We start from the raw sequence: 13,240 nt of genomic DNA, 5'->3' as shown, positions 1-13,240 counted from the left end.
TCGAGAGCATTACATCAGCATGTAACTGACCTATCATTCTATAGTGATAAAAAGAATGCATGAAATGAATGAATGTTTCATCAGTGCTGAGATGTGACAAAGTACGCGTAAGCATTTTTTCTACTCACAACGACCTTTAAATGATGCGTTTGCAAGTTGAAGAGATTCATCAAGCATTAGCGTAACACATACGTAATTGTCGAAACAAAATCTGTATAGTGTATTTTTTTTTATTATTATTATTGTGACTAAGCGGTTAGCGTACATGGTTCGGACGTGGAAGTCCCTGGTTCAAGCCTCGGTGGGTTTGCTTTCCACGTCGGGGCATGTCAAGCCTATTCTGTAATTTAATATTCTCACGCGTTATCATACATTCTTTTCAAAACTAAGCTAAATGGTTGACGTGCACACCTCATAATACATAAACGTACATAAATCGTCTATACTGACGAGTGATTTCATTGCGAACAGTAAAACCCGATTGGACCATGATTAAAAAATGAAAACAAACAAACAGGTACGGTAAAAACAAATATGTAATGGGAAAAAAGGAATTGAGCAGCGTGAATTTGAGTTGATTTTTTGATTTTTAGTTTAGCGTCCCTTTCAGCAGCGAGGCTATATGAGACGTGGACCTACTGATTAACGTGGAATCCGAACCACATGAGCTCCCGCCGGGAATCGAACCCGGGTCTCCCACGCCAAAGGTACGTATGCTAACCGCTTAGCCCGGGAAATCATAACATTCATGATAAATTCTTAACTAAGCAATTCATGTAAAGGTCCTGAGTTTGATTCCCTGGCGGTGACGTTCAGAATCTCATTATGAAAGCACGTGTACTAGAAATCAAAGTTTTTTTAAATAATTATGTTACTGAAATGAGTGTTTTATTGTTGTCAAACTCGAAACCATTACATCAGCATGTAACTGACCTACCATTCTATAGTGATAAAAAGAATGCATGAATGAATGTTTCAACAGTACTGAGATGTGATAAAGCACGCGTAAGCATTTTTTTTCCCACTCACAACGACCTTTAAATGATGCGTTTGCAAGTTGAAGAGACTCATCGAACATTAACGATACACATACGTAATTGTCGAAACAAAATCTGTATAGCGTATTTTTTATTATTATTATTATTGTGACTAAGCGGTTAGCGTACATGGTTCGGACGTGGAAGGTCCTGGTTCAAGCCTCGGTGGGTTTGCTTTCCCACATCGGATCGCTGTCAAGTCTTTTCTGAAATTTAATATTCTCATGCGTTATCATACATTCTTTTCAAAACTAAGCTAAATGGTTGACGTACACGCCTCTGGCCCATGTTCAATCCCGGGCGGTTGCTCGAATATCACGTTAAGCTGAAGGGGCCGCTAATGCTTTTAAAGGGAATCGAACCATATTATTCTCAGACATAGTTTCTGAAATTTTGTAATGCATTCTTTTCAAAACTAAGCGCACACATTTTTCTGGCCATGGTTCAATTCCCGACGGGTGCTCGCTGAAGGGACGCTAAACCATATCATTTATCGTGCTTAGTTTTAATGTGTGGGGGTTCCTGATTCGTACTTCCACTTTCCCATTCCACTAATTTCTTCATAGTCTAAATATTTCGTACTAAAAGTAAAACAGTGTATTCGTGATCCGCCCACAAATATAAAATAAAAATGATTTTGGAATCTTGGGTGACTCACTGAACTTACCTCAAATTCAATGAACAAAAAGTCGGTGTAGTAAAGCTTCTTAAATGAAGACACTTTTCAAGAACAGATCTTCTTCACACGATAGTTGAGAGCGATGTAGGATTTGAAAAATGAAATTTAGATTTTTATTTAGGTCGCTGTGAAAACGACGTCACCGTCAGCCAATCAGAAACGAGGAAATTTATAAAATGACATCACAACGAACCAATCAAAACGCTCGCTGCTTTTCGTCATGAATCACGAACCAAAACGATGTGTAACAATCGATCGTGACGTCATTCAAGTTTCTCAATAGTTACAACATCTAGTATCACAGTTCTGATCCCAAAATGCTTTCTGTCAGGATCATGTCACTACTTGTCGTAACTGTGACGACATTTCATTTTCCTCATATTCCATACGAGAATGTCAATGTTTGCTTTTTTTTGCATGAATCATGCTGACACGTTCGTAGTAAAACTAAAGTAATGCGATCCGCTGACGTTTGCATTTTTTCAATCATATGTACTTCTATGTCGTCACACAAAGAAGTCTATCAGCATTTTATTTTAATCCACGTTACACTGTCATATTTATTTTCTTAAAGTGTATGTGTATCCTTTTCAAGAACCATGGTTCGAAACCCACCAAGCACGATTAAATCCGAATTCATTCATAGCTAAGCGGTTAGGATTCACATCTTTGGTTTGAAAGACCTGAGTTCGATTCCTGGAGAAACATTTCTTAGGATTTTTCTAAAACTTGGTTTCAATTTCTAGTTCGAAAATTTTAAAAGTTTAGTTCGATAAAAAAAAGTTTGATTTGAGAAGTGTTACACTGTCAGATTTATTTTCTTAAAGTATATGTGTATCCTTTTCAAGGACCATGGTTCGAAACCCACCAAGATCGATTAAAACCGAATTCATTTAAGCGGTTAGCATACACATCTTTGGTTTGAAAGACCTGAGTTCGATTCCTGGAGAAACATTTCTTAGGATTTTTTCTTAAACTTGGTTTAAATTTCTAGTTCGAAAATTTTAAAAGTTTAGTTCGATAAAAAGTTTGATTTGAAAATTTTTAGATGTGATTTACATCTTTAGTTCGAAACTTTTGTTTTTAAAAATGTTTTAGTTCGACAAAATTTTGTTTCAATTTTTTTAGTTCGAAATTTTTTTTTGGGTTCGAAAATTTTTTGTTTGAAACTTTTTTGTTTCAAAATTTTTTTAATTCGAAATTTTTTTTTGGGTTCGAAAATTTTTTGTTTGAAACTTTTTTGTTTCAAAATTTTTTAGTTCGAAAATTTTTTGTTTGAAAATTTTTTAGTTACAAAATTTTTTTTTAGTTCGAAAAATTTTTTAGTTTAAAATTTCTTGTACTCTGCGGAACCGTTTCAAAAGAATCGGAGCAGTTTCGGTAAGAAAAAATCTGGCAACGCTGTTTCCATTAATGAAGCGCTTACTGAGCAATAAATCGCTTAAACTCACAACAATGTGTTATAAGAAATCTACAAGCAACACCTCTCTTTCACCATTGTTACTTCCAGAGACATAGGCAACTAATTCAAGGACAGGATCTCCATCAAGGTAAAAAAAGCTGGTAATCATCTTATCTGTCAAAGAGAGAACGATAATATTTAATGTAAACTTCAGTACAATATCATGATACCAAAAAAAAAGGGTTATTTAAGGAGGAGGTTGAGCCCTCCATGGGAACTTTAAGGATAACCATAAAAGGGAACAAAATTCTAAAATCCAGGATCACCGACATATCGCTCTATATTTCACTCATGGGGTGTGTGGCGGGTCTAAGATCATGTGACCTCTGTCGGCCAATCAGCATCGAGGTACCAAAACACTCATCTTACTCGTAAAAAAAAGGGAACGAATTTTAAAAATCCCAGGGCTTAAGATCACGTGACCTCTATCAAAAAATCAGAATCGAGATACCAAAGTATACATCAGAAAGGACACCCTAATTTCAAAAATCCTAGGACCTAAAATTACGTGATCTCTATCATCGTGGTACCAAAGCACTCACCTTACCCGTAAAAGGAAACGAATTAGTAATGGATTTCCCCGCAAGGGTAAAACATGACGTCATACCATGTGACCTGTTCAGCGTGTAGCGGGTCTAAGATCATGTATCGTAGTACCAAAGTACTCATCAAAGAGGATACCCAAATTTCAAAACCCAGGGTCTAAGATCATGTGACCGCTATCAACCAATCAAATTCAAGGTACAGGATTCATCTTACCCGTAAAAGGGAACGAATTTCAAATATCGCAGGGTCTAAAATCACGTGACAGCTGTCAACCAATCAGAATCACACATCTTACCCGTAAAAGGGAACAAATTTCAAAAATCCCGGTCATAAAAGAGAATGAGGGATTTCCCCACAGGGTGACTCATGACGTCATACCACGTGACCTGAAAATTTGAATTTCCCGCGTGGGCGGGGCTTAACGTCACGTGACCTCTCTCAGCCAATCAGAATCGAGAAAATTTTTGCTGACTCGGCTCGATATAACGGGACCCCTACTACTGTGGGTTGTGGGGGTGGAGAGAGGAAATGGTTACATATAATAGATTACGTCAACTCACTCTCGTATGTTTTTTTGTTTCTGGCCTTTAATCGAAGTAGCTCGGGGGCATTTAGTCTTTGCTATTACTTGTATTTGCTTGATAGTGAAAGAAACCTGTCTGTCTTTCGTGTTATCAATTGGATTATAAACAACAGGGATAGATTGCTGGTATATAGCCTTGAACTTAAGAATACAGGTACGTGCTATTATTTAATAAAAAAAAAAACAAAAACAAAAAATAGGACAGTTATATTCTGTTAAGGTTTTACAAACTTCATTTATTTGTTTTGCCAACAAATATTTGTAATAATTCATAATGTCAGAATCTGAAGAAGATAAGGACTTGCACCTTACTCGTTCCGGAAAGGTATGGGGTTCAAAACCCGAGGCGAAGTCACAATTTACTCAAACCGATTTTGAGTCAGGAGGTGATAGTGGGATTAGTAAATATGTGAAAGGTGGACAAACGCTACCTCATATGAATGAGAGTTCGGATTCAATCTCTCATAGCAAATTAGAACAAAACGTACAATTGAAGCTTATTGATATGTAACCAATATTGTAATGGTGTGTTTTCCGGCCTATCATTACCCTACATAGATCTCAGTTAGCTTACAATTGGTTGCAATTGTATAAATTATATATAGTACATACAATTTGACTACCTTAACAGCTATGAAGAAAATACCTTCACTGGTCATGTGTTGCTAAGAAAATGCACAACCTTTCACAAAACTGCTAAATTCCTCTATGGCGGTCATTTTTCAATATGGCGGCATTACGGCAACAGTAGCATTGGTAAACTTTATTCCATCGTTTTTATCACACTTTTCAATAAGAAAAAAATCATCAGACTTTTTATTGCAATTTGTTTGCGGTTCGGTCAAACTTTGACTTATTTTTACCCGACTAAATCGGTTAGATATAAATATGCACGCCTAGTCTACGGTGAATACACAGGTGTAGCTCATACAAATTTTGGCATTAGGTTTTCCATTGAATGACAAGCGCATGCAAATTTTGGCATTTGGTTTTCCATTTTGGTTTCAGTTTTATGATCATTCGCCTTTTATATTACACTCAGGAGTAGAATTCCGTGAAGTGTGTGATGGATGCTTCGTTGGAATGTACGGATTCAATTGTCCATATCGGATTTGATTGTATGAATGAATTATTTTGACTCCATCAATATTTAACTCCGCGCAACAACGCTGGTGTCAGCATCAGTGTGGCCCACTTCGGATACTGTTTGCTTCATGATACCCATTCGGGTCGATCATGCTGCATCACGTTGATATCTACAGCGTAGTATTCAACAGCAAATTCGTGTTAGTTCCAATGTTTAACTATGCTGTAAGTATTACAGCATACTCAGGAGAGTATTATAATGTACTGTTCCCAAAACTTATTCACTTTCCCTCCATAAGACTTGGCACATCTCGACTTGTATCCTTGTAGACTTATCACACATTATGTACTGTCTCAGTGCAGCAATATTGACATTTCTCCACTTACTCTGCACCATTTCGTTCTTTTTGCATTCCACCTATATGAGAGATTATTAACATCTGTACAATTTGTCTTATACACCTGGTTTGGTTAACATTTTTATCCAAATAATGATTATTAAGAAGTTTCGAATATATTTTTGAAAGATAAAATACTTACCTTTTGTAGTATTTCTGGTAAGTGCATCTTTCTTGCAGCACTAAGGTTAATGCCTAGAAACCTGGGATCACTATAATTCTGAAATATTTCCCCCCAGTTCAATGAAATGGATACCATGCAATGTTGACCTTTGAACATCGTGAAATGGGTTTCGTTATCTAAGGCTTCTACATTCACACATTCATCATAACTCCCAAGGGATATATAATTCATATCCAGAAGTCCAGGATTTAGTTTCGAAGACGAATCCAACACTGAGGAAATATATAAAAAGTTATTATAAATATTTATTAAAAGAAGATAGATTCCATTGCATGTGCTAGTTGTACAATATTAATAATAAAAAAATGAACATTACATTGGAAGTTGCAAATGAAATACACTAGCATATGCATACAAGATTGAACATAAGAAAATATATCATAACATGCACTGTATGCCTTTGTAGCAATACAGAAAACATTATTTACAAAAACACATCCCACACACACAAAAATCGTAATGTTTGCAAATAGTTTGACTAGGTCGAAATTTAAATCAACCTGCATACATTGTCTTTTCTTAAGGAATTCGGAAATTTATGATGCTAGTGTGTATTTTCCCGAAAATTTTATGCATATGGTTTCGAAAGTTTATGTGGTTCCGAATTTCAGAATTTTCATTTTCTCCAGGCTCTATAACCTACTATACATTAATTCAATAGTAATTGTCATATGAGCCAAAAACTCACATGGTAAACATTTGTGTGAGCCATTTTAAAAAATCAGCTTAGTAGCAGATTAATTTAAGATAAATGTTACTTTTGTAACTGTGTCAATTTGATGAATCAAAATACTTTCTATCCATTTTGGAACGTTTTCTAAATATCATATTACTTTTTGTGTTCATTAATTCGGTGAAATATTATGATCTTTTGTTGTTCTATAATGAATTTGAATTGTGTTAGATTAGTTTTGTTTCCATTATGATTAGGTAATTTTCTATCACATTTCTAGTTACTTAAAGGTGAAGCATTACACATGATTGAAACCTCCCTAAAATGATATAAATAATAAGGAAACAAGGAAAATGTCAGTTCACAAATACATATTGTGACATTGGACACAGTGTAGATCTCATTGAACAACTATTCTTGGCCGTTGCTTTCTTTGCAGTAAGTCAACCCTAATTCGTCTACATATTTTTTTTAACCATTTTCTGTCGCTAGTCATTTCAACGAACATGTCTGGAGTATTGAGTAGTAGCAAATCATCTACATCGAAAAAGTTTTATTCAGACGCAGAAAAAATAGCATTCTTCTGAAAGAAAGTGATAGTCTACAAAAACCTACAAAATCTTCTTGAAGTCTGTACGATTTCCTATTACCTGAAGCAGGGAGCACGTTCCTTAGGAAGAATAACGATAGAAAGTGGTCAATAATAAATGTATGTAGATAAATTCAGATTGAGTCCAAGTCGTGGCAACAAAACAATGGCTTAGAATAGTTATCTAGGCAAATCTACTTTGCATTCAATGAGCTAATATGCACATGAAACTATAGAATACGACAAATACTTAGTAATAACCTCATGACAGTTCCTTTAACATTAATGTAAAACCATAATAAAAATTTTATGACACATTTTAAAAGAATACTTACTTCTTTGAGCCCACAACTCACTGAATATTGAACTTAAAACTAGTTGGCTGTGCTTCTGGCAAGTTTCATCTATGGCTTTCACCGGTAGAGCCAATTGAGATATTTGGAGAGGAATGTTGCTTTGCAATTCCTGCATGAACTGACTCATTTCTCTTACATTCAAATAATCTGTCCATGTTTCGTCCCTGATTAGTTTTTGATTTTCCCTTTTAGTCCCATCAAGTAAACTTTTAGTAACATCGGCAGTCACTGTGGTTACAATAAATATAAATACAAATATATTGTTCTTCATGCTGACTAAAACTGTTAATTACACCTCTCCTGCTAATGAATAGTTTAACTGCTTCCAATCTTCGAGTATATATAGATGCACAATGATTTATCGTTTACGATCGATTAGATATCCCCGATTCAAATCATTTTTCGCGATTTCCAAAGAATAAATTATTACGTCACAAAGTTCCTCTTATCATCTCCGCAAATCTAGAGTAAAAAACGGGAAATGAAGGATCAAGGTACACATAACACATGTTGATAAGTTTTGTTTAATTTTTCTTTTCATTTATATCTTCATTGATAATACTTCATTGACAATATTTCGCACTACTAGTGATAAGAACAACATCTCATTCAGATATTTAAAAGAAAAAGTCATATTTTCTTTTAATTAAGTGACGCCATGACTTATTTTCATCTTATATTAACTCATGTAACAGATCTTCTTTTGGGAGATAAAAATATTCTTTAAAGGACGGATAGGAATTTCAAGAAAATCGTAGATCAGCTCTAATTCCTGTTTTAATTGCCACAGGGATATGACGTATCCTTCGCTGCAGAGGTTATTCAACACAGATTCTAACAAGCTAACGTTTGTGCCTCCGTAAATATATATATATAAGCAGAAGAGTTGATTGTAAAAAATGAGATTTTTTGTTTTTAGAAATGTATGAGAAATTTACGGCCATGCACAGGGTATCATTAGTAAATATATTCATTTGTCTTTATTGATAGGAATTGCTTTGCTTGTTGCTCCTTTGGGGGAAGTTTCCGTCCCCCAAATACTGAGAGGAAGATTGAACTAAAACATCCAACTTTTCTCCGTACCCTTCCACTGCTGGACCTCCGGCGTGGCTGACATTGACACGGTTGGAACGTTCCATCGTTTCTAAAGAGATAGAATGTAAAATATCTATATAGGTTAATTAAGAGCGGAGCGAAGGAGGTTTGAACTTCTGGCTCAGCTCCTGAGCTGTTTGTCCTGTAAAGGAACATATTTATAACTCTATTTTTCGCTGATGAAATGTTGTTGGTGTTCTTTCAAATTATTTCAGCGTCTTAACCTTGATAAAATGAGGAATGACAAATATAACTTTAATGTTTACTCACATACATAGAAGTATGTGAGAGTGTTCACGCTCCGAAATCGTACTTACCACATAACTTTTCCAAAACTTATCTTTGAAAAATAATATATCACAGGATTTATCAGGAAATTTGGGATAGGTCATGCTTTGATTGGTTTCCAAAATCTCTGGATCCTTTGAAAAATCTTATGAAATTTTAGCTTATAATAAAAATGTTTCATGGACATTATAAGATAAAGGAGAGTCGAAGTTAAACCCTTTCAAATTAAAAATCTGTAGCCGTTACATAGCTTTGAAATTTTACTCTTATTTTTGTAAACAGGCTCTTGTCTTTAAGTCTTATTAAACAAAAATGAAATGAAATCTTTAAATTTTAAGTCCAACGGTTTTGCCGACTAGACTAAAGGAGACGGTAATGATAAGTGAATGAAATGGTGGAATGAAGAAATTGAGAGGAAAAGGAAGAGCCCCGAGAAATTCCACAAACATGGTGTTTGTTCACCACAAAACTCATTTGACACCAGCTGGGATCGAACCAAGAACCCCATGCACCAGATGTTGAACAGTACCACTGAGCCACCTCGGCCCCTCAATCTTAAAAAAAATAATGATAAGGAACAACGGAAATTGAACCTAATATTATCTAAGGAGGATGAGTTAACCAATAATGGCGAGTTTTACGAGGTAAGTAGTGAACTATTGACAACCACTGTCGCACATACTATAAGTTTCAGGATTTTAAACTTCCTTGAGGAAGATAACATGGACAATTAACTTGTACTATATTAACATACTGTTTATATATAAACAACACTCGTGTCCTGAAATATATGTAATTGAGTGTTTGAACTTCCGTTGATGAAATTCTATGTAAGTCACTGCTCCAAACTCTTTATATTTTTCTAGATAATTGTTATCTCTTCTCTCGTTCAACATGTTCACCCATACAGATGATATAGTTTAACCTAACACTTGCAAGCCTAGATGCAACCTCAGAAACTATACTTAGAACGTACTGAAAGTTTAACGTACAATAGTTCACACCTATTCAGACAAGCTCGTTAATGACTAGGAACAACAGAAATGAGTGATTGGTAGAGTCTACATGACTTCTTCCAGACACTTTGTTACTAAGACTTAAATGGGATAGGTTTGCAATTTCCATGAAAGTACAAAACCGTTTGCAATATTCGTTACATAATTCTAATAATTTTTGTCAAAAATTAAAAGGGACACACACAATAAAAATGAAAACGTGGGAACCGCAACAAACATATCTAAGCGGAAATGCAAAACAGGAGGACAAGCATTCGCAATGTATATGAAACATATTTACAATAGTGCATAATTAAAGTATACCTACACGGCTTGCACATTGTATGCAATGTTATCAATGAACGGTCTAACTATGAATAGAAAACCATCATATTTCAAATGTAATGTTCTGTTTGAGGAAATCATTTAGAAATTAAAGAAATGCATTAATCATCGAGTTGTACAGAATGTCAGGATATCGAGATTCTAAAGTTCCATTCACCAGGAAATAGTAAAATATTAACTTTATTGGTTTATTTTCTTTTTGTTTCTAGATTTTGCTGCCATATATTAGTGAGGTAGAACCATAGACATGAACCCAGCAGAGATCGAAGGATTTCTACGATACAAGGTTATATTATTGAGCACGTTGTTGAGCCCACACATTTCTATTAATTGATTTATTACTGAGAATTTAACGAAAAAGTCACCAGTGAGACCAGCAGTCCCTGGCATGTTTCTTTGTATTCTTAGGCATTCAGAAAGCTTGTTACTTTTTATCATTTAGTAAACTAAAATAATAAAATTTGAAACAGAAGAAAAACACGAAGCCTCTTTCTCTAAAAACTAAGATGGATGTTCTTGTTAATAAGCAAAACACACGTGAAGTTGGGAAGTATGCAAAGAGGAGTCTCAATAATACAGGGTGGCCCAAAAGTAGGTATCCAGTCTCGTACTGATCGACATATGGCATTTTACATAATTTACTTATCCATACAAGTTTAACTTTGGCTAGTTTATTATTTTTTTAAATTTATTTTTACTTATACGTGAAACTCGGAATGGAGCGAAGCAAATAATGTAATTATCTTACTGTATTGTCATACTTAATCAATACAGGGTTACCTACTTTTGGGAAACCCTGTATACTAACACTATAACTATTGTGACAACATTTTTCGATCTATAAATCACTTTATTAATTCAATGATAAAAATAATGGGGACTTCAGGGGCGAGGCTATTTGTTCTTGTCATTATAATGTTGATAGTCGATAGAAGCAATACATTGAAAAGTTCTTAAAAAGTAAATCAAACATAAGGGTTACAAGGTAGGAGAATAAGCTAAATGAAAATAAACATGGGATAATGTTTACGATGAACATAAAAAAGGCACTCCTTGGATAAATAGGTCAAGGCATATATGCTTTCGTATTCCGAAATATTGTGCGAAAGCAAAGGAAAAAAGTGTTTAAAATATTCTAAGTAACCCGAATTCTTCGAACAAGGAAGGTCCGTAACTCATGGTTTCACTGCAAAACAAGAAAGCAAGTGAAAGCATACCATTAAGAGAACCCAGTAACAAAGAAATTATTAATAGTAAAAATAATGTTCTTCTACAACAGAAAATATGAACCTGAAGAATTTTCAGTGTTGCCATCCATAGAAATTACAGTGTTGCCAGAATATCAATTTCCCTAAAATCTAAGTTAAAGCAGCGACTAGAGGAACGATCTTAACTGCACTTGATTAGTATTATGTTGTTTTGGTTTGCTATGAACTACTGTTCAAATAGCATTATTGTTTAGTTTTACGACTGTATGTTAATACTATTTTGTTTATTACAAACTAAATACAACTATTATTTAAAAAGTAGTTCACAGGAAACCAAAACAACGCGATAGGTAATCAAATGCAGTTGAGTTCGTTCCTCTAGTCGCTGCCTTGATTTAGATTTTAGGGAAATTGTTATTCTGGGAACACTGTAATTTCTGTGGATGGCAACAATGAAAATTCTTCAGGTTCATATTTTATGTTGTAAGTACAACATTCTCTGTGATTGTAGTAAGTTGCATTTTATTGTCTCCTTTCATTTATGAAAAATAAGCAAAAGAAAAATTGTAAATTTTGCGTTATTTTTAGTAAGGCAGGTTCTTAATAATGTTTTGCGTGTCAATGGAGATAAGCACACAACACAGAGTAATGTGAAAGACGTGGTCGAGAGAAAGATTAAATGTTGGTAATTCTGCAGTAAAGTTTGTGAACGACGAAAATATTTTCAACATTCAATCGACAGTCTGGTAACGAAATAAGTAGTGCCAAATAAGCTAGCAGTGACAACTAAAATCACCTTTTCTTAAGATACGACGTTTTGCAAGATACAGAACAATATACAGAGTGTTTCAAAACAACATCGTCAACGTTTTTGAGGTGATTTCTGACACCAAGAAAAGACAAAGAGTATAGACCCATCTGGGTGCTCAAATGTTTCGTTTCTGAGTTAGAGACTGCCAAAAACATGAAAAAATGAACTTTAAAGTTCCATACTCCAAAACTATGGGGCCTATTGTCGTCGGTTCAAGACTTCAGTTAGGAACTAGTATGGCTTATCCAAATATCTAAATTTCAGAATCCACAGGTATTTCGTCAAGAATTTTTAAAGAGGTAGTTGGTGAACTTTTCAATTTATATGCTCATAGCCAAACTCACTTTATCAAAGTAGCTTCATGAGTACCGCAGGATACTGAAACATGGATTTTTGGATAGAGCACATATTAGTACCTAAGTAAAGTGTTGACGCAAGTACGATAAGTCCCATAGTTTTGGAGCTATGGATCTTTAAAGTTCATTTGTTCGTGTTTTGGCAGCCTATAACTCTGAAAGAAAGCATTTATGAAACCAGGTCTACACTTTTTATCTTATTTTGGTGTCAGCAATCATTTTCCAAACGAAGTCGGTGTTTGTTTTGAAAGACGCAGTATATAGAAAGGTGAGTTATTTCCCTTATTAATCATTGTATATCGTCCATTTGGTTTAAATTTACTTTCGTTTTAACAAAAAATTTGTGCCTGTTTACTGAATATATATATATATATATATATATATATATATATATATATATATATATATATATATATATATATATATATATATATATATTCTTACGATCTATTAATAATAGCAGTTTTAGTTCTAATGATCTATGTTTAGCACTCATTAGAAAACAAATGATGTTATTCCCTATAAATAATGTAGATTTCTATGTTTGAG

The 13,240-nt window shown here is 34.3% G+C and overlaps 1 protein-coding gene across 1 annotated transcript in view; it reads right to left on the bottom strand.

Annotated features, from left to right (window-relative positions):
- LOC145670118 (nose resistant to fluoxetine protein 6-like) overlaps positions 1–7,864 on the bottom strand; it is a 58,227-nt gene extending 50,363 nt beyond the window's left edge. Inside the window, exons 1-2 of the mRNA XM_081738487.1 lie at positions 7,573–7,864; positions 5,934–6,187 (exon numbers count right to left, since the gene is read on the bottom strand). Coding sequence (XP_081594613.1) covers positions 5,934–6,187; positions 7,573–7,864 — 546 coding nt within the window. The remainder of the gene's footprint in view (positions 1–5,933; positions 6,188–7,572) is intronic.
- Between the last annotated feature and the right edge of the window lie 5,376 nt (positions 7,865–13,240).

Source organism: Thermobia domestica, chromosome 14 (genome assembly GCF_964235325.1).
Source record: "Thermobia domestica chromosome 14, izTheDome1.hap1.1, whole genome shotgun sequence".
Classification (NCBI taxonomy): Eukaryota; Metazoa; Arthropoda; class Insecta; order Zygentoma; family Lepismatidae; genus Thermobia; species Thermobia domestica.
The sequence above is the reverse complement of the archived record's forward strand: the minus strand, read 5'-3'. Positions and strand labels throughout refer to the sequence as shown.